At 35.8% G+C, this 22,207-nt stretch overlaps 3 protein-coding genes across 4 annotated transcripts in view; 2 read left to right on the top strand and 1 right to left on the bottom strand.

Moving 5' to 3' along the window:
• slc25a24l (solute carrier family 25 member 24, like) overlaps positions 1-3,758 on the bottom strand; it is an 8,900-nt gene extending 5,142 nt beyond the window's left edge. Inside the window, exons 1-5 of the mRNA XM_016478000.1 lie at positions 3,636-3,758; positions 3,396-3,522; positions 3,151-3,238; positions 1,350-1,461; positions 727-885 (exon numbers count right to left, since the gene is read on the bottom strand). Coding sequence (XP_016333486.1) covers positions 727-885; positions 1,350-1,461; positions 3,151-3,238; positions 3,396-3,522; positions 3,636-3,758 — 609 coding nt within the window. The remainder of the gene's footprint in view (positions 1-726; positions 886-1,349; positions 1,462-3,150; positions 3,239-3,395; positions 3,523-3,635) is intronic.
• Positions 3,759-5,304: 1,546 nt separating this feature from the next.
• Positions 5,305-8,994, top strand: dnajb4 (DnaJ heat shock protein family (Hsp40) member B4). Its single transcript, XM_016478174.1, has 3 exons — positions 5,305-5,758; positions 6,428-7,005; positions 8,449-8,994. Exons 1-3 carry the CDS (start codon positions 5,548-5,550, stop codon positions 8,680-8,682), a joined length of 1,023 nt encoding a protein of 340 aa, XP_016333660.1. The 5' UTR covers positions 5,305-5,547; the 3' UTR covers positions 8,683-8,994.
• Positions 8,995-10,244: 1,250 nt separating this feature from the next.
• The window catches only part of LOC107681828 (PDZ domain-containing protein GIPC1-like), a 14,545-nt gene continuing 2,582 nt past the window's right edge, over positions 10,245-22,207 (top strand). For both annotated transcript variants that reach the window (XM_016478179.1, XM_016478178.1), the window contains exons 1-3: positions 10,245-10,782; positions 20,060-20,245; positions 20,772-20,952. In XM_016478179.1, coding sequence (XP_016333665.1) covers positions 10,516-10,782; positions 20,060-20,245; positions 20,772-20,952 — 634 coding nt within the window. In that variant the 5' untranslated portion in view covers positions 10,245-10,515. The remainder of the gene's footprint in view (positions 10,783-20,059; positions 20,246-20,771; positions 20,953-22,207) is intronic.

Genomic DNA, 22,207 nt, shown 5'->3' with positions numbered 1-22,207 from the left:
GAACCTGTGCAAGCACGGCTTTTAATGGTAGGCCTATGTTTTTTGTTTGTTGTTGTCTCATACTTTTAGATACGCTGTTGTAAATGCTACTTGTTATGTTAACTTTTAATATACGGTTTTATCCTGATTAAAGCTTTAATATAGACTGCACGCGCGTCCATGTTTAATGCTTCTCATAGCTATGTGAAAATAAGTGTATAATTGGAACAGTTTATTGTCGGAGCTGAGCTGAATGAGAGAGAGAGAGAGAGAGCAGAGCTTGTGCAGAGCAGGGGGACGCGAGGAACAGGATTGAGAACCGCTGCTTTTGAACATTGATTTTGAAACCTGTGAATCCATTAGAAGTCTGTTTGTCCCTTAGTTAATCCGTTAGAAGACAGAATCGCGCTTCATATATGAACAGATTTTTACGTGCACCTCTAGTTTTCTCTTCCTCTTCTCTTTTATCTGGGTTTGTGATGTCACGAACCCGGGAAGTAACTCGTTGTAGTCCCTACCAGCCGTTTTTGTAGGCATTAAACTGCCAGAATTTTAAAAGACGATATCTCCATTTGCATTGTACTTTCAGCTTTGTAACTTTGCAGATATTGTTTATGCTCAAACAGCAACATTACACACTAACTAACATTAAAAAAGTGAAATCGCAATGAACCACCCCTTTAAAGACATTAAAGTGAATTCAACAAGTATAGTAAAAAAAAATTTGTCATGACTAACAAAAACTACCTGAAGTCGTGTCTTTAACAGGTCTATTGGTGCTGTCACAGTTCTAGACACAGCATCTGCCAATCCTGCGGCCAATATAAAGTTCCCCCAGATAGACAGGTCAGTCTCCTGCTGGGTTAACTCAACAGGCATAGAGCGACTCTCTCCTACATCAAACACCTAAAAAGACAACCTCCTTTTATAAACCCGGTTATGAACATTGCATATTAAATGTATATGTGCAAAATAGTAATAGTTTCACTAAAAATGACAATTTCATCTTTTACTCATGTCACACTTATGTACAACTTTTCTGCAGAACACAATGATTTTTAGATTGAAATCTCCACGCAAAGTCTGCATACAAAGTTTGAAGCTCCAAAAAGCACATAAAGGCATGTATAAACAATTCATATGGCTCCAGTGGTTTAATTAGTGTATGCCGAGGCGATTTAATCTCTTTTGAGGGAACACACCTAAATGTCACTCATGAAGCAGAAATATTTTGTTTGTGTTCTGCAGAACAAATAAAGTCTTACACATCAGGGATGACACTGGGGCTGAGTAAATATTGAGAGAATTTTCCTTTTATGTGAAGTATGTCTTTACATGTATTTTTTAAGTATTTAAAAGCTGGTTTTTACCAGGTTATGTTTCCAGGAAGATATCAACTCTCCAATGTTTTCTGCTGGGTTAATGATGACGTGCTGGAGGAATTCCTCCCAGTCTACCGTCATAGAGTTGTCTTCATCCATCCTAATGACAATCAGAATTTAACATTAATAATCGAGCTGATTAATAACATAATCAATACAAATACGCATGCATGTCATACATTTAACTTAACCCAATTAATCCCAAATTTTTCCTAGACATGAAAATATCCAAATGATGTGTCATTAGTAACCCTTTGAAATAATCAATATTAATATTGTATTTCTAAAAAATTGACCCTAAGGGTAACATATATAATGAAAATAAAGTCGGACTGAGAATTGATCCCCGAGGAACCCCCCAAGTGTTAGTCGCAGATGTCAAAACATAATTTCCAATTTTAACTGAGCATGTCCTGTCATGCAGATAAGAGGAAAACCACTTAACCCGTTTAATCCCAAATTTTTCCCAGACATGGAAATATCCAAATGATGTGTCATTAGTAATCCTTTGAAATAATCAATAATTTTTTTTTTTTTTTTTTTTGGAAAAGTGTGTGAAAAATTGTTTTATGGTCGGTCACAATTGTGACCGGTGGGATAATGTGTGTAATGAATTAACATATTTCTGCACTCATAAAAATTGTTATATATCTTAGCCCAACTTGACTCTTCTGTAGTTACATCGTGTACGAAGACCGACGGAAAATGAAAAGTTGCGATTTTCTAGGCCGATATGGCTAGGAACTATACTCTCATTCTGGCGTAACAATCAAGGAACTAGAAAATCGCAACTTTTCATTTTCCGTTGGTCTTAGTCATTTTTCATTTTTGAGCAAGATGCTAATGGTCTAATCAGATTCTATGATCTATGCTAAGCTTCAGCTAAAAGTGCTACCGCCAGACCCGGAGATCGGCTGAATGGATTCGAAAACGGTAAAACTCAACTGTTTAACTTTAGGGGAGTTGGAAAATTAGCCTATTTTCAAAATTAGTGGAGTGTTCCATTAAACAGCATTGATAGGAATACTGAGATAAAACACAAAAAAATACAACCATCAACGTATTTCAAAATTGTTACTTTTTTGTAACATATATCACCAAATTTTTATATTAGTGCTACCAGTATTACAACATTAATATTGTAACTTATTTGTAACATTTGAACGTTTAATTTAGTGCAATAGTTTGTCACTAACAACTGCTATTGGATTTATATTGTAAACCTAAGTTCACTGTTATCCCACCGGTCACTATTGTGACCATCAAGATGTTTACTCATTCTATGACCACACTCAACAAAACTGACTATATGTGAATTCATGTATTAATACTAGAAACCTCAAAGATAATGTGTACCAAAAATCTTTGTCAAATCTTTATGTTAACATTCTTTACTAGCCTTTTGTTTTGGAGCTTTGATGCAGCCATCACCTTCTCATGGCGCAAACAGGAAATTAAACTGCTTTGGTCATATGACAATTTGCACTAACCATGTGAAACTGCACATATTTAATTGAGACCCTTTATTTTTTCCATATTTGCAGGAAGTGCACTAAAACATCAGTCAATAAGGTTTTTAGAGCTTTATAAATGAAAACCTTTTTCACGGTCACGGTGGGATTAAATGGGTTTTAAACTGTGTCAGAAAACAAAGTCTCTTTGAGATTTACATAAACCTGTAGGCTATATGTCAAAGTATCTGCTTCATCTTACACACATGGAGTGATCTTGATGTTTGTGACTTGGTAAAATATTGCAAATGTGAAGGCAACACCATGAGGCCTCTTACATTTGAATGATCCGCTTTGCGTTGGGTTTTGATATGACCAAACCTAATTCCTTAAACAGAGACATTATATCCTCCAGGTCAATGGACCCTAAAAAAGATGAGATTATACAAATAAAGTTTTTCCACTTTCTTGTTACTTTGTTTTGTGCACCTAGAGCACATTTTACACTTCTAAACAAAGACCAGATATAAAACATAAAGCTGTTTCAAACAGAAAATATGTATATTTGTCACAGACAGCTTACCACATTTATTTCTGTCAAGGGCATGGAAATCTATTTTCCATTTCTTCTCTTTGTCCATCATGTAAATAAGAAATTCCTGATAGCTTAGACGTCCATCCTCATTTTGGTCATAACTGGACATGATAGCCTAAACGAAAGAATTGCATTTACTGACAATAATGTAATCCAGATACATATGAATACTTTTGGCTACATCTCTACAAATGTATCAGTATGTAATTCCACACAAAGAAGTCTTACTTGAACCTTTTCACAAACTGGTTCCACGCCTATCCGTCGCATTTCACTCTGCAGCTCCTCTGTAGATATAAACCCGTCTTTATTCTTGTCGAGTTTATCAAATAAGCCGCGGAAGTGATCCATGGTTAATACTGTTATCCAATGTAAAATAAAAATGGTAGTATTTAAATGATACGTCAATAGTTTTAAGTAAGTCTATTAGTTTAATTTGTGGTGAATTACTGTATGTTCACCTTATTTATTCTGATAATGCTGAGTCACATCTCTCGCCAGAGAATGGAGTACTGCGGTGGTCTTGAATACCAGCATCTCACAGGGAAAATTCATGCTATACCGATGCTAACCAGCAGATGGAACTGTGGTGTTATTATATGGATAAGCAGTGTAGTCAAAATTGTCAAGTCAAGTCAATATTGTTTACAGACCAAATATGGTTATTTCTGGTTATTTCCTTTATGTTGTATTAGACTCGTTATCTAATATTTTTTCAAAGATTGCTTCAAGTATGGTCTCAGTGAGGAGAAGGTTGGGAAGGGGAGGAAACTGGATCTGCCACCTGCCAGTGAAAGATTGAACTACTATTCTTAGAGTGGTGCCTTTTATTATCTCATATTTAACATCTATTTTCAGAAAATGACGTATAATAGCCTGCATCCATAGCAACTTTGATTATAGCTACAACACAATTGTAGCATTACAGTTTTAGAGTAGGTAAAGCTATATGCTAGCCTATGGGGTCTGACTTTTAGGCCTATTTATTATTATTATTATTGTTTTGTTTTATTACTATTGTTTTAGTCTAAAGGGTTAGAGTGATCTGAAGGACAGATGGGGTTAAATTGACCGGATGGCAGACAATATAATACTATATATGAAGCACAGCCTAGAGAAAAACAGAAAGATCATTAAAGGCTACTGCAGCTAATGAAGCAGCATAAGCTAATTTTGGAATGAAATGTTACCTATGACCTACAGTAAGCATACTGATGATTCATTGTTGAAATATATATCAGGCTTTCTTTAATCGACATACAATGAAAGACAGAGTCAGGTAACAGACATAGATAGATAGCCTAGATAGATAGATAGCCTAGATACCCTGTTGAAAAAACCAGCATATGCTGTTTTTTTCAACAGGGAGATAGATAGTAGATAGATAGATAGATAGATAGATAGATTATGTTGATTATATTTGATTTATGTTGTTTATTTCATGTTTTTTTTTTAAGTATGTTTCCTTGGTGGTGTTTTGTGTTTGTTTAATACTGTGCTCTGTCTATTATTAGCCAGTGTTCATGGAAAGTTCAACTTTGATGAACTACATCAAAAGATTAAGTCATCAGATGTTTTTTTTTTTTCATTTTACCACGTGTATTATTATGATGTTGTGTGAATATATTTTAAGGCACAAATCAGATTTTAGTGGTTCAAGGTTAGTATAATAACACTGTTATGTGTAGACACATAATCTACTGAAATGTACATTATGAACTGTAAAATATACAGCCACTAAAATGCCATCCCATAATCCTCATGACAGACAGACAGACAGACAATAGAAAAGCTTCACAACACAAAATTTTCTCGGAGACACATCGTTACTCGTGCTCGAGTGAACTTAGATTGATCTGAAATGGGAAATGACGTGCCTCAGCTACGTTCTAGAAAGTACACTGATTCCAGAGCTGCACTGGTACAGGGGAGGGAGCAATGGCTATTTAAAGAGGGTAAAATAACACAAGATCTTTAGTGCTGAGTAACCGCCTCCAAACAGACACAACAGGATCAACTGATCATCCGTATCACGGTTTAAAGTGGCAGGTTTTGACACCGTAGTCACGACGGTGCATTGATTCACTGTCTTTTTCGAGAGACTGACGAATCCTTGGGAAGCGGGTCTGCATAGGAGAAAATGGGCAAAGATTATTACAAAATATTGGGAATCGCAAAAGGAGCATCAGACGACGACATCAAAAAGGCGTACAGAAAACAGGCTCTGAAATGGCATCCTGACAAAAACAAGACGGCCAATGCGGAGGAGAAATTCAAGGAGGTCGCGGAGGCTTATGAAGTTCTTAGTGATCCAAAGCAAAGGGAAATATATGACCAGTACGGCGAAGAAGGTAGACTTGCTTCATCTCTGTAATATCCGTAATAACAGCGAAAATATGAATGCGTAATCCTTCTGTCTGCTAATCTCTTAAATGTATCGGATGTAAATGTAATGAAAACGAATTCTCAGAACATTTACCGAACAGTATGCTATACAAAGTTGACCATAAGGAGTCATGGTTTATTGTCCTTTTCAGTGCTCAACCAACATTCTTTCAAATCGGGAAAAGACTATATGTGTTGTATTTAAGCGTCGAAATTGCAGAAAATATGAATGCGTAATCCTTCTGTCTGCTAATCTCTTAAATGTATCGGATGTAAATGTAATGAAAACGAATTCTCAGAACATTTACCGAACAGTATGCTATACAAAGTTGACCATAAGGAGTCATGGTTTATTGTCCTTTTCAGTGCTCAACCAACATTCTTTAAAATCGGGAAAAGACTGTATATGTTCTGTATTTAAGCGTCGAAATTGCATGTCACCGCTGTTGTAATTATAGGCTCTGGTTTGACGTGCACATGATTTATGTGTGTTTATTTATTAAAAGTAGCCTACTGCAGTGGGATGCATAGTAGGCTAATTAAAGCCTTTAACATCATGGGCCCTGGGGCCTAAATCTTCCTCAGTTTTTTTTCCAGAGATTAAACGTGTGTTCTGTAAAATCTGTGCATTTTAGGCCTTAAAGGAGGTGGAGGGGCGACCGACGGGCCAGGAGGCAACTTCACCTACACCTTCCATGGAGATCCTCACGCGACGTTTGCCACGTTTTTCGGGGGAGCCAATCCTTTCGAGATGTTTTTTGGCAGGAAAGTCAATGGACGAGATGACGACGACATGGAGGTGGACGGAAATGACCCCTTTGGTTCTTTCACGAGTTTTAACATAAATGGATTTCCACGCGAGCGGCACGTTGGTCAGGGCGGCCCGCCGCGCAGGAAACAGGACCCCGCGATCCACCACGAGCTCCGGGTGTCTCTAGAGGAGGTCTTTCACGGATGCACCAAGCGCATGAAAATCTCACGCAAGCGCTTGAATCCAGACGGTCGGACTTTGAGAAACGAGGACAAAATCCTCACTATTGAGATCAAGCGCGGGTGGAAAGAGGGAACCAAAATCACGTTTCCACGCGAGGGTGACGAATCGCCTAATACTATTCCTGCCGATATTGTGTTTGTCATTAAAGACAAGCCCCACGCCCACTTTCGCCGAGAGGGGTCTGATATCGTGTACCCGGTCCGGATCAGTTTGCGCCAGGTGAGAGAAGCCACTTACAAATTAATTTGTTCATCCATCCATCCATCCATCCATCCATCTATCCATCCATCTCTATCTGTGACTGTCTGTCTGTATGTTTATTCATCTGACTCTAAATGTCTATCCCTCTTTCCATCTATCCGACTCTAAAAGACAATATATAGATAATATAGATTTTCACCTTAATTATTCAGGGTTTTTTTTTTTACTTCCAAAAGCATTTTTTACAGCATGTTACAATAAAAGTACATGGAATATAATTTTCAACCATATATGGTAAGTTAAATCACAGCAGGGCTCTAAATCTATCTATCTGTCCATTCATTCATCCATCTGACTGAAAAATGTTGCCTTGTTTAACATAATATAGATTTTCACCTTGAAAATTATATGGTAATTCATTACTTTTACTTCCAATAAATATAATTTAAACAGTAATTATGGTCAAATTAGGCCTACAGGTATTATACGGATACCTGTTATTTATCCCATTAAATGCAAGCAAATTGTCCACAATTTATGGTAGGTTAAATTACAGTATGTAAGAAGTACAGTTTAGCATGTTAAATTGCCAATTAACATGATTTTACTGTAGCATTTTGTGTCAATTTAAAAATCTAAACACTTTTACAGTCTATAGACCTATCTATATGTCCAGGTTTGTATAAGGCAAGGTTTTGTACATTTGCCTAGCTAGAAATGTCAAATTCTTTGTGTGAAATCTCGTCTCTTACATAATGCAGTTTGGACAGGAAGGAATATGAGCTCAATCAGCTGTTGTGAGATGCCAGAAAAGGAGCTCGCCCACTTAAACCGTTACAGGCCCATCAAGATGTACATTTATGGCAGAATCATTGATAGACAGTGCTGTGTCTGTAAATGTCATGAGTTTTCAGGCTGTTGGATGGGATATATATGCGACAAAAGGGAAAAAGTTGGATGCATTTTTGCACACAATATCTGCAGTATAGCCGAATGAATTGGAATTATAGTAGGTATTTGCCCAGGTTACTGTCATAATGTGAAAGTTTCATACTGTTCCCAGCTTCATGTCCTGATGCTTGTCATTTTAAGAAGAAAGTGTAAAGAACATACTGTGAATCAAGATCGATGAATAAGATGAAAAATAAAATTAAATGAACGCGTATCTAAAAGCAGGTTCAATTCAGTTACAGAGTTACTGTATCAGAGTTGAAATTGTCTCGCACCAGACATCCATTAAAACAGTCAATCATTTTTTATAAAGGGATGACAATGTACAATTTAGATATTTATATAGTAGTTATGCAGAACAGTTAAAAATACTAGCAATACTGCTTTTATGTGTTCTTTGTCTTATAGCATATTTAAAGTTAAGAGAATATTATTTAGAATATTATTGTAAAGTGTTACCAATATTTCTTATCCTACTAACGATTGTTTTGTTTTTTTCTTTGCTCATAGTCATTGTGTGGCTGCTCTGTCACCGTGTCGACGATAGATGGTAAAACGTGCAATATGAAGATAACTGATGTTATCAAACCTGGCATGAGGAAGATCATTGCTGGACAAGGACTGCCCTTCCCAAAGAACCCAGAACAAAGAGGGGACCTTATTGTGGAGTTTGATGTGAACTTTCCTGACAGTCTGCCGTCTAATGCCAAGGATGTCCTGAAACGACACTTACCGGTCTCATAAAGTGAGCTTGGACATGCTTTAGTGACATTTCTACATGAACAATGCAGTCCCCTTCATAGGTGGACTAATATGACAAATCAAATTTTGAGAATGTGCAATTTCAATTTTTTATCTAAATGTTTGTTAAATATATATGCATTTGTTATATATCTGATACATATATATGAATTATGTTGCATGCTTGTGAATGTCAGTGACAGTGCCAACTTAAAGTGCAATCTGTGTCCAGTTAGTTATTTTTATGCTTCTTTTGGACCCACTTTATATTAAGTGGCCTTAACAACTATGTACTTACATTTAAATTAATCATTTGGTACAATGCACTTATTGTGTACATACATGTTTTTACATTGTACTTATATTTTAAAAATAGCTGCATGTAATTACATCTGTAATTAACTTAACTGTTGACCCATCCCTTACACCTTAACCCACCCTTAAACCTAGCCATACCACCAAACCTGTCCCTAACCTTACCCATATCCCACCTCAATAGCAGCAAATGTGTTTTGCAATACAATATGAACACAATAAGTACATTGTACTTATTTTTTGATGTAAGTACATAGTAGTTAAGGCCACTTAATATAAAGTGGGACCCTTCTTTTGAATTGTGCAGTATTGAAATAAGTGTTTTACAGACTAAATGATACAGATCTATTTGTTTGCCTTTTACAAGTAGATCCCATCTGTACTGACAGATCATGTACTGTTATTCTTTCTAAATGCACAATATGATATAATTTTAGTAAATGATGATGGCTTGGAGTGAACTGTGATGGTGCCATGGATACGTGCCTTCAGCATTTAGCAGGACTCTACTAATGCCTTTTCAGATCTGATTCGTCAGATCCTTTTAAATGTGAGCAACGGACTCACATAACGTAACTGTCTTCGACAGAGACCAAAAATTTGGTTACTTGTGCTGTGGGTTCATATCATATGTTTATTCATGGAAAGTTAGGAGAGCGTTTGCATTATTAGAATGACTTTATCTTACATTGACTACTAGTGCATTGTGTTGAAAGTGTATGGTTAAATCGTTATGATACAATTTAATAAAATTGTACAACTACTGTACACGTGATTCATTTAAATATCCGCCAGAGGACGCCACATGTTCAAAATCAGACTACATGAGGGAAATAAGGTCCAAAATAGTCAGCAACCTTTGCTACATCAGAATTAGTCATCGTAGCAGTGATGGATATGATTTCTGAAAGCAGAAACGAGATTTTAAATCTCAGTGAAAACAATGATGGCAAACAAGACTAAATGATTAAAAGAGAATGGCACGAAGATGTAAAAAATGATTTACACACTACTGAGCGAAATAGATTAGGCCTATTAGAAATTCAAAATGAGTATCGGTTATCTAGCTATAGTTTCTACACTCCTGTAACTGTTACGTAATCTGACTTTTGAGAGGAAACTATCTTTAGTACTATTTATGGTATAATAATCGTTATTGGTAGGCGTGTGTTTATCTTCATCTGCTTTCACCGGTTGGAGTTTAAACAAAATTTAATTGACACCTGAGCCAGGTAAATGAGTTTCTGGATGACGTCACGGCGTCCTGTAGCGCGCTTGCGTTCGGCCATAGAGTTGTTCATTGTCCTGAGCCTCAACGGCAAGAGAGTTTACAGTAGAGCCGCACACCGTCTATTTCTAATCTATTATCCGTTGAATACTACCGTTTTTAAACCCTGGCTCGGTTTCGAAGAGTGGGAACAAAAAGGACACATTCAACAGGTTGATTTGCGTCCTTCAATGCTTTAGCTGTCCGGTTCCCGCGGTCTTCATTTCCCCCACGGATTTACAGGAGGCGCGAACATGCCTTTGGGACTCAGGAAAAAGAAAAACAAGTCGAAGGAAAGCTCGAACTTAGTGGAAAACGAGGAGGTCAGCGGACACGCAGGTGTTGGGAAGTCCGCGGTGAACGGTGGCGGTCTGCCTGCTCCACCGGCCAACATGCGACCGAAACTGGTGTTTCACACGCAGCTCGCACACGGGAGTCCCACGGGCCGGATCGAGGGCTTCACGAACGTCAAAGAGCTGTACGGCAAAATAGCAGAAGCGTTTAATTTACACCCGGATGAGGTAAATGTCAGCTTGTTAAATATATTTCAAAATCTCAGCGTGAACTCGAGACGGTACGCAGGCGGTGATGAGTCAGAAATGAATTACTCAAACGAAGTTGCAAATCAAAAACCACGAGCCTGGTGGTGTTTGCATAAGGTGCGTCTTTCTGGGTACAGGGAACTGAAAATCGCGGGACGTCGTTGACATTTTTGTCTGATGATAACCAGCTTTGGTTTTCAGAAATAAGGTTGTATTCTGAAAGTGGATTTTTTTTTTAAATAATGAAAATTGGTCAATGGCAAATAGGGGTATTTGATATGATAAAAAGGAAAATCTTGTACAAATCTAGTTTAAAACATGTGCCAAGTGCTTAGAAATTTTTTTTATGCCTATTTTTTTTTTTATCCATACTGTTTTTGGGAAAACGTGGTGGTAATCACCAAGTAGAATGTTCTAAAATACTTTACCCAGACCTTAATTTCACCCAAGTGGTGTACACCACTTACTATAAACACAATTTTCATGCACATTTTTTTTAAGAAGCTAAATATTTTTGCAAACATCGGGGATTACAAAAGTCATAAATACCAAGAAGTTTTCTTATTGTTAATCCATTTGAACTTAACAAAACCTTTTCATAAAAAGGTTTGGACTTAATGACCTTGACAGTCGTTAGGGTCTAAAGGGTCCTCTCTGTTATATGATGTTTTTGATACATGATAGATTTACTGTATTATGGTTACAACACACTGATGGTTCTTTTGTATCCTTAAAATAAAAGCAACAACATTTTGTCTTTATTTTTATTCAAGAATTTGCTTCTTCAAAAAACTTTTCTAGTTTAATCATTGGCATAGTTCCTGTGTTTTGAAGTTAATATCTGTGTTATTTGCATTACTACTTAATGTCATTTTTACTAATAGATGATATAAAAAAATGATAAGTGGTATAACATTGACCCATATACATGATTTTAAAAGCACCACATAATTCACTTTTAGCTTATAATATTTGTAATAAAATGTTTAAGGTGAAATGCCAACACTCTCATTGCAATTTATAAATGTTTTACATATTGGTGAATTGGTGGCTAAGTCATATCTTAAAATTCACATCTTATTTGTATATTTGTATGTTTTTGTACAAATTCAACTGAAACCACCACCCTGTAAAATAGTTGTTTTCTCAGGATTGGGTTGGAAATGTTTGTAATTATTCTCACTGGATGATTTTTTTTTTTTCTAGGATGTATCCAAGTTCTTGGAATTAGGTATTTGGAATTTAGACGGTTCTAAAAAATTAGAGTCTGGTTATTTGAGATTAAAAATAGATGTTGATATAGCATTATAGGCTTTTGAGTTCAGTGTATTCGATTCGGGGTGCTTTAAAGCAGTGCATAGATACTTTCTAAAGTGATAGAAAACTAAAAAGTATTGAGTAAGAAAAGATTCTCCTAATGCATCAGGTGTTAAAAATCCTATTGGTTGTAACTGAAACTTATTCTTCAGCGTGTCAGTGAATAGTGTTGTCTGGCCTCTCATGTATCAGTTGGTCCTCATTTGAGAGTTTCCTAGAATAGTTGCTCTGCTTAAAGCACTTAAGGGGGTTCATCCTAAAAACCAGTCAGACTAGTTACCGGACTGTTTGGACAGACCTATCAGGTGTGTGGTATTTAAAGGTCAGCTAACATATGGATTTGATAGTAATCTGAATATAAATCACTCAGTGGCCTTGTGTATTTTAACCATTGCTGATACCTCAATCCAGCACATTTTCTTTAGAAATGTACCATTAATTATTTGCATGTTGAAATGGTGGGTTTATTGCAGGTCCTCAGAGGAAGTCCCTCACATCCTGTTACAGTGGGCACAACCCTAACACATGATGATAAATCGCTTCAGCCTCCCCGGGGATGGAGGGAGCGGAGTAGTGCATACTGTGCAGCATTTCATTACTCTTTTGCATGTGTTGTCTATTGATTCTTAGTGCTGTCTTTACCAGCATGTGTGGATGTTTTTTTTTAGCCAATAAGGTGGCTACTGTTTGGAAAGCTGTCATATGGATTGTTTGGTATACTTAAAATACTCCCAATATCGTATCACCCAAGGCATTCAAACCTTCCCCTTGTCGGCTTCATGAAAATAAGTATACCCGGTTAAAAGGGCAGTGTCGATTAGATTAGACTGCCCTCTTTTAACATGTTAATGCGTGTACAACATTCATTACCTTCCTATGCAAAATTAATGTGACAAAGAGACTCCTTTTGTCAAGTGACTGGCAGACTGAAGCCAGACTTCTCAGCCATTACTGTTAGTGGTTTAATACGAGTAAAAAGATATTAATCTAATTTTACAGAACTTCACTGGTCAAAGTCTGTTTATTACTATGACAGTTGAACTCTTGTTTCACATGCTACACTGCGTGACTTCACTGAAGTGTCCTTTCATGGAGCTAGCATGTAATTTGTTTAGCATTTGCATGCAGGTGCTGCTGTCTGGACACTGCGTTGTCTGCTCAACAGTCGGTTTTGCTTTCTATGTTTTGCAGGATCAGTGGATTAGGAGTGTTGGTTGGTTGATTGTTGTGTTGTCTTTGAATTAGCAGGCCTCACTAGACTAGAATGAACTTTTGCTTTAGGCCTTTAAACTGCTGCATGTTTTGACTAGTTAATTTTACTTTATCTATACTCACCAGTTTGTAGTTTGAGCAAGTGTAATCTGCATTGATCTTCTCTTTGAAGTCTTTATTAAAACTAAAAATGAACTAGAAAGTTTCCTTCTATTTGAGTGTAAAGTATGTAGCATTACTAATGAAGTTATAATAGGTGCCTGACAAGTTGCGATTCCCATTAAGACCAGGGGTGTCAAACATACGGCCCGCGGGCCGAACACGGCCCTCAAAAACACACTCTGCAAAATATGATAATTATCACTATCAAAAAAAAGACATTTTGTGTCAATTGCACACCCCTAAAATAACCAAGCATCATCTTTAAAAAAAAAGTTGTCCTAGATTTTTTTTATTTTTTATTATATTGTAGTTTGTATGGTTAATATTAATGTAATTGTGAGCAAACTAGGACATTTTCTCCGATCCGGCCCTCAACCTTAAATGAGTTTGACACCCCTGCATTAAGACGGAATAAAGCAGTGCTGTTATCATTGTGTTATTGTAAAATTCAAATGAGTTGTCAATGAGTAGACCTGTGCTTTTGAAAAGCTGGACAGACAGTCTATCACACAGTCTATCTCTGTGTGACATCAGCATACACTTTCATGTAAACTGTAGTTGTAACAATGGCCTCCAGTGAGGATATGTACAATCTAGATTCCTGTAATGCTTCATAGACAGTATCATCCATTGTAGATACGAGACCAGGTCTCTGTACCCATTTGAAATCTAGCTAAACACTTAATTCCAGTTATGACAGTATTGAATTATTCAGTGATATGGTATGTGATATGGTAAGGTGAATTTTGTAAAGCCCAGCAGGAACATCAAAATTAAAAGGAAGTGAAGCATTTTATATCTTGCTTATAAAAAAATTCAGCCTATTTGAATGTGTATTAAAGACCTAGAACTGCAGATTTGTGGCACTGAAAGTAGCTAATATTAAAATGAGAAAGAAGTAAATCGTTTTATATTTTGCATATAAAAAAAATTATAAAAATATAAAAACTTATTTTAATGTCTGTTAAAGGCTTATAACTGGAGTTTTGTGGCACTGAAAGTAGCTAATATAGAAAAAAAAAATCTATTTATTCTGGGAAAATCACCAAAAATATTTCATGACTCATTCTGCACTACACAAATTTTTGTCTAGTCATATCTTAGAAATATCCCACCCACACCAGCAGCTACTAGCATTATGGTTCATGACTAAGACATAACAAAAACCTATCGGCGATCGATAGATAGATAGATAGATAGATAGATAGACAGACAGACAGACAGACAGACAGACAGATAGATAGATAGATAGATAGATAGACACACAGATAGATAGATAGATAGATAGATACATACATACATACATACATACATACATACATACATAGATAGCTAGATAGGCCACAATATTTCAATGTGTCCGAATTCATGTTTCCAGTGCAGACTTCCTGTTTCAGTTTGTCAGCAATGGGAAAAATATAATATGGGGTTATTAAGAATTTGTATTACCATATTTCAAATATTTGATTTATTGTTTGAACAGTATTTATGCATAAAGTTAGTATTTGCTGCACTGACTTTATGCTAGTTTAATAAAATTGTGTCCGGACACAGTGATTATTACCAGAATTACCAGTGGTGGACAGTAATTTTAATCAGTGAATATATTTAATTAAATATTACCACATTTTTCCCAGTGTTTTTATATTTTCAACCTAGCACACAAGTACACATTTTGTTTTTCTTAATTTCTAAATACTATATGGTACACTTTTTCACTTTTTTTGCACTCTTGAATTATCAGTAACTTAAATTGATACTTTAGTATATTTAAGTTTAATGTTTTGAGAATAAATCAAGTACTTCTGTACTTTTACTCAAGTAAAACTGAAAATGATCACTTATATTTTCAGTGGAATACTGTTTTGTTAGGGTATGACTAATACAAAGCTCAAAAGTAAAAGATGCATTACTGTAATGAGAATTTGAAAAAATACCTTACGTAAACTCTTTTTGGGATATATTGACTTATATTGTCCCTACAAAGCATTGATTCATAAATCATTCAACACGGTCTTCCTTGTACATGTCTTTGCCATTTTCATCTCACTTTAATTTAGAAGTAATTTACCTGCTTGTCATATGTTGCAATACTTGTCACCCTGAAAGCAGAGGCTGATCCCACTCAGGGTCATTATAAGGAATATAATTTATCAGTATTGTAACGTGTCCTTCAAGTATGTACTTGCTGTTGTCAGCTGAATGGAATGTATTCAAACACAACACAATTTCAGTCGCGCCTCTATTGAAACCCGTTTAGATGATTATGTTGTAACTTCAGACTTCAGTCTGTGTATTTTGAACGAACACGTTTTATCATATAGATGTTAGATGGGATTGTTACCTTTACTTGATGAAAAAATTGCAGAAACATGCCATTTATTTGGCTACCACAGTAGGATAGTTCTCCCAGAAATGTTGTTAATGTCTTCCCAAACCTGTAGACTATGTCTTCTGTGGAACACAAGAGAAGTTATTTTAAAAAATGTCTCTTTTTTTTTGTTTTTTGTTTTTTTGCATACAGTGAAAGTAAACAGGGTCCAGTGTTGTTTTGGACCACATTGACCATCATTGTATGGACGAAAACATCTGAAACTGAAAATTTTAGAAATAAATAAATAAGGTCATACAGGTTTGAAATGAGAGTAAGTAAATGATGACAGAAATGTACTTTTTTTTAGGAAACTTTCTCTTTAACAGGTGTCATGTTAAGTATGTTAAAAACAAAGTTGACCCAATTGAGAATTTCACTGGCGCGATCGACACTCTTCATTGACAGGGCGTAAACAGTGAAGTTTTGAAAGCATCCTTTACCTCAGAAATGTTAATGATTACCTATGGAAAAATGTTGATGAGTCTTATTTTGCTGTTGTGAATGGATTTATGCAGTAATCTTTAAGCTAGCTGGTTAGTCAGTCGTTGTAATGAATGATTTGATGATTCTCTTCACCTCATCAACAAACATGTTCATGTGGTGTTAAACCTGGCTGCTTCAGCATTTTGACCTGTTAAACTGTGTTAATCTTTCAAAGCCCCAACCCACTGTATACATCACGTTTGTTCTTTTTTTTGACTCACATTAATGCCTGCTTAATCTTTAGGCGCCACTCTTTCATTCATTCATTCATTGTAATTAGAGCAGATTGCCCTGCTAAGACCCCATAATTGCACCTGGTTGCCAAAGAAACAGGCCTCTCCGTCTCTTTATCCAACTAAAAATGGAGATTTGTTCCACAATCTCACTTTATTTCCAGAAGTGTTGTAGTAGATTACTATAATCCTTTATATTGGCTGACAAGAATGTTTTGATCAGCTCAGTTGACTTCCTGCTTGTCTCAAGAATGCGATTCTGCAAAGGTCGGCCTGTCGCAATCCTGTCTGTGGGTGTGCCTCGTATCGAAGGTGAAACATTTGCCAGTTGAAGGAGGTTTTTTCTCATTCGATGTGGGCGGGTACATCACGGCGTAGCTGCTGAAGACGTCCTGTGTCTCTAAAAACATGTGATGTGTAAGAGGAAGCATGATGTCAGTCGCAGCCTTGGTAACGCAGTGTAGGTGTCTGTGAATCCGCCCACAGATATGGCAAAGATCCGCCTCCCAGGCTGCCAGGGCAAAGCAAAGCTGGCCGTCTAGTAGCCAACAGCCCTGTCCTTCCCCCCTCGTGTCCCTACGAAAGCTCCCTCTTAATCCCGGGCCTTTTGATAGGCTCCGGTAACCAGGGCAACAGTCTCATTTGCATGTCAGCTGATGTGTGTCCAAAGTGCCCGCAGTGCACAAAAGGGGGAGTAAACAAGTCGTCTTTGTTGGAGTGGCTGCTCCACCACAGGTCGTTATAATGAGCTGACATGGACTGATATTTTCTCTTACGTCTCTCATCAAATTGTGTCCAAAGGTTGTCCTTACCTAGAAGATGTGCGTGTTTGTACATGTTTACAATCAAGTTATCATGAAACAAATTGAACACTTTAGTCTTTCTTGACTCGTTATATAATACTACTAGTTTTCACCAAGTGTTGACTGGCCCAACTCATCAGCTGTGAACCTTAAATCTGGGGTCTCAGGTTGCCAGGTCTCATGTTTCCTTGCTGCTGCCAGGAAGTCACGGTGAAAGACATGATGCCAGATTTCTAGATGACTGACACCAGGGTGACTCCATCTGTCTGTGTGAATGTCTGCATTTGGAGGTCAACAAAACACTGTTATTGGATTGGCAGCATCATGGAAAGGCCTAAGTTCTTCTTGCATTTTTGTATTAGTATTAAATTGTGTATATGCCAGTATTTTTTAATGATACAACACTGGATGGAAACTTTTTTTTATATTTTATTTTATTTGACTTTAGATTTTATTTTATTTTATTTTGCATAATAGATGGTTAACACTATTATTTTAAATGCATCTTTTCCTTTAATCTGCACTTCTTTCACATTTTCTGCATTGATTAAGGGGGAAATTCTGTGAAATGAGAATGTTGTGAAATGTGTTAAGTGATAAACTTGTTGCTGAAAAATTAACACATTTTTTAAATCAGATTTTTTTTTTTATAAACAAACTGTAATACCTAGTGAAATGTATATATAGGGTGTACAGGATTCCAATTTTATCGTAATTTGGAAACAATCCAAAGCAATCGTTGTTGGATCATAAATGAAAATAAAAAAGGATCCTACTGGATTAATTGAAACTCTTACAGGACAAATTATTATTATATTAATTAATGTTTAATTCATTGTGTCCTTTTTGATATGTTGTTATCTTTAAGAGAAACACTGTGTTGTACTGGAATAATGTTTTTCAACTGGACAGTTGTAGGACATAATTTTGGGAGCTGAAGAAGTTGTACAGTTCTGATAGATTTTCTTTTAATTCCTTTTGATTAAATACAGGGAAATTGTATTGGTAATCATATTTTTCTTTTTGCACTCTGTGTTCTGAAAGGTAATATTTTTGTTGGACAATGGCCTTAAAGGGACATGAGCAAAAAAAAAAAAAAGAGAGAGAGAGAGAGATGGGAGAAAAATTAATTTTTGCGAATGAATTAATATGTTCCCGTGAGAAACTTTGTCTTTTCTCACAGAAGTTTTGTATTCTCTCTTATAAATAATTTTGAGGTTGGAGGAAAAACTGTATTGCAATGCTTTTGTGAGTAAAAGCAAAGTTTCAGAGGAATGCAACACTTTAGTGAGAAAATGCAGACGTTTTGCAGTTTCTCTGAATAGGTTTTCAAGAGAACACATGTTTTTCAGTGAATGCAAAGTTTGGTTACACTTGATTTCGATAGTCCATTTTAGACATTCTACAGTACTAAGTATAAATAGCTTTGCAAGTACATGGCAACTAAAGCAGTATCAGCAGACTGTTAGGTTATAATAGAATAAGTTGACGTATTTGCAGAGTTACTTCTAGTCAGTAGAGTGTGTGTTTGGGACCATCACAATAAAGTGTTAGCAGATATTAAGCAGACAGTCCGGTAATACTCTAAAGAGTGATAGTTGGGATGTAATTGCAAAGTTACTTTTATTTAGTAAAACGTCTATCAAAATAAAGTGTTACCCAAAGTTTTTCTGGGGAATGCAAAATTGCAAGCGAAAGTAATAATATAATAAAATAATATTTTAATGCTGTCACGTTCTCAAGCAAAATGTTTGCATTCCCTGAGTATTCTGTTCGCTCACAAAAATGTTATGATGACTTCCATCATAACATTTTTGAGGTAGGAGGAAGGAAAAACTATATTTCAGTGCCTTTGCAAGTGAACACAAAGCTTTAATACTTCAGTGCAGATTTCCACTTCTGATTTATCTTTTAAAAATGTTACAGTATGTTCGGTGAAGTTACAGTATGTTTGGTGAAGTTACAGGGGTCATGAAATGCATTTTTGAAATTATTTTCTAATGTTTCCTGAGGTGCGCTTATAATGTTTTGTTCTCATTAAAAACAAAAACGATCAAAGAACATATGTACATGAGCACACAATCACAGGTTATGATGTGACGGTCATGAAATGCGTTTTCCAATTTTTATATTATATAAATAAAGTTTTTTATTTCTTTACCTAACAGCAGTATTGCTCTTGTGATTAATGGACAGATATGAGTTGTTGAAAACACACCTCTATGATTACATACATCAATGACGCACATTAATGGGCATGTTGAGAAAAATTGTGAGTCGTTTTCACTGATCCGTGTGAACTAGGATCAGTGTTGTCATCTGTGCATAAAACTTTTCAAAAACTCGGAAAAAACTTTTTTTTTAACAATTTCTACTACGTTGTTGTCATGTAAGCATACCTTTAAACTGGGAGTTACTTTTGAGTTTTGAAACTTTCAGTATGCTTTTATTCTAGAGTAACATTTTATACATGTAAATATCAGGAACATTTTGATTCTTCATTTCATGATCCTTTAAACAGCAAATTAACATTTTATATTTCTGGCTGTGGGATCAGCTACTAAACTAAATTTAGTACATTTGCATAAATCCTCAATGTTCTCATTGTTTTCTGACTTTAAAACTCGCCATCTCATTATAGTTGAAACTCTCCTCTCGATGTATTACAACAGATCCTATTTTGCACACTCAACACCCACAAAATTGATATGGAAAAGCTGCTGGGAGGGCAGATAGGACTGGAGGACTTCATCTTCGCTCACATAAAAGGGCTCAAAAAGGAGGTGGAGGTGTACAAAGCTGAGGAGGCACTTGGGCTCACCATCACAGACAATGGAGCTGGATACGCCTTCATAAAGGTAGACTCACAATGACGCTTTTGTTAGATCAGGGTGTTATTTTGGGATGCCACCCCTTTAGCAGTGTAATTAGTTTTCCGAGTGCAGAGCTCATAGCTTGTAGTACTAGCACTGCCCATGTACAGACAATGATTTGCATGTTTTTGAAAGTAAACAAATTTAGTGCTTGAAGAGTATTTTATGATTTTCTGTAAATTGTAAAATATCCCTGTGCACAAATAAAAGTGGTATTTAATCTCTTTTTAGCCAGGCTTTGATTGAGAAAAGTTAATAATTTAATTAAGATCGCCACCCTGTGTTTGTAAGATCACATGCTGTAGTACTCTGAACGCTGGATTTGTATCTTCAAAGCAAAGTGTTAGTTGAGTTTAAGACCCATTTTTTGAATTCTTTATACATATTATTTTAAGCCTAGTTAGTGGTTAAATTAAAAGTATGCCAAAAATGCATTTGTTCAATTGCTACTTTAACATGTTAACAAAAGTTATTATTAAATATGAAGCGTATCTGTTTTTCCATTTGGCAGCGTATCAAAGAGGGCAGTGTGGTGGATAGGGTAAAGGTGATCTGTGTGGGAGATCATGTCGAATGCATTAATGGAAAGAACATCGTTGGAATGCGGCATTTTGAGGTGGCGCGAATGCTGAAGGAGCTGCCCAAGGATCAGTCTTTCACCATCAAACTCGTGGAGTCTATGAAAGCCTTCGGTTTGTCATTCATTCTTGTTGAAGTACTAATTTTGTCTTGATATTTTTTGGTTTTGAACATTGTATATGACTGGTGTATGCAAAAAAAATAAAAAATCTAGACAGTAGAGTGCAACAGTAGTTTCTGAACTAAAATATCCCATTTATATTCTCAATACAGAAATTTATTTTTAACATTAAAGTATACATCTTATACTACAGACTGCTCTTTACTTTACTTTACTTTACTTTTAGTCATTTAGCAGACGCTTTTATCCAAAGCGACTTACAAATAAGAAAAAGTAATTAAAACTAAAAGCTAAAACTCTATAAATACTATATATATACACACATTTAAGAAAATAAAAGAAATTAAATAAAAATGACAAATGCATACAACAACATTTCAAAACTAAACTTTTAAATGAAAACAAAAAAAATAAAGCTAAAAACAATTCAAAATATTAAAAGAACAAAAGGTATGAGTATAATAATGATTCTAACATAACACTAAGCCAAACAACAAAAAACAACTACATATGTGTATGTACAGCCACACACATATACATATACATGTACATATATATAAATACATTCAATATATATATATATTATTTCATTTTAATTTTGTATTTTGAAGTACTGAAATAACTCAAATTAAGTAAAACCAAAACTTAATAACAAACCTATATAGACATAATACCAAACACACATGCTAAAATAACAACAACTTACTGACACATAGTAAGAAATGGTTATAAAAAAATACATTAAAAAAAACTGCCCTGCCCGGTGGAGTCACACGGTAGAGTCGATGGTCTTTACACTCTTCGGTGTTCACACGACCGCAGCTGCGACCGCTTCCGCGGTAAACTAAGCTTCTTTTTTATTCGTTTAACAAAACTCAAATTGAATTCAGCTGGACACACTTTCCTGTTTATCACAACAAATGACCAAGCAAAGCGCACGACACTGACAAGGTACGCGATACAGTACGAGACCAAATGCGATTTCAGCATGTCTCCACACAGTAAACAAAACAAGTGTTTCCTTGGTGCTCTTGAGCTCTAAGGTTGATAAGTGATGGTATTTGCTTCTGAAGAAGCCAAAAGTCAATGATTTTAAAGAACAATGTTTAAAGGGGTCATATGATGCGATTTCAATTTTTCCTTTCTCTTTGGAGTGTTACAAGCTGTTTGTATATAGATAAGATCCCTAAAGTTGCAAAGACTAAAGTCTCAAACCCAAAGAGATATTCTTTATGAAAGTTAAGACT

The sequence above is a fragment of the Sinocyclocheilus anshuiensis genome, unplaced genomic scaffold (assembly GCF_001515605.1).
Source record: "Sinocyclocheilus anshuiensis isolate Anshui unplaced genomic scaffold, SAMN03320099.WGS_v1.1 scaffold436, whole genome shotgun sequence".
NCBI lineage: Eukaryota > Metazoa > Chordata > Actinopteri > Cypriniformes > Cyprinidae > Sinocyclocheilus > Sinocyclocheilus anshuiensis.
Note: the sequence above shows the minus strand (reverse complement) of the source record. Positions and strands in the feature narration are given on the sequence as shown.

Coding starts and splice junctions, on each gene's coding strand:
- dnajb4 (XM_016478174.1), top strand. CDS start 5,548: ATGGGCAAAGATTATTACAAAATATTGGGAATCGCAAAAGGAGCATCA. Junction 5,759..6,427: donor TGACCAGTACGGCGAAGAAG/GTAGACTTGCTT, acceptor TGTGCATTTTAG/GCCTTAAAGGAGGTGGAGGG. Junction 7,006..8,448: donor TCCGGATCAGTTTGCGCCAG/GTGAGAGAAGCC, acceptor CTTTGCTCATAG/TCATTGTGTGGCTGCTCTGT.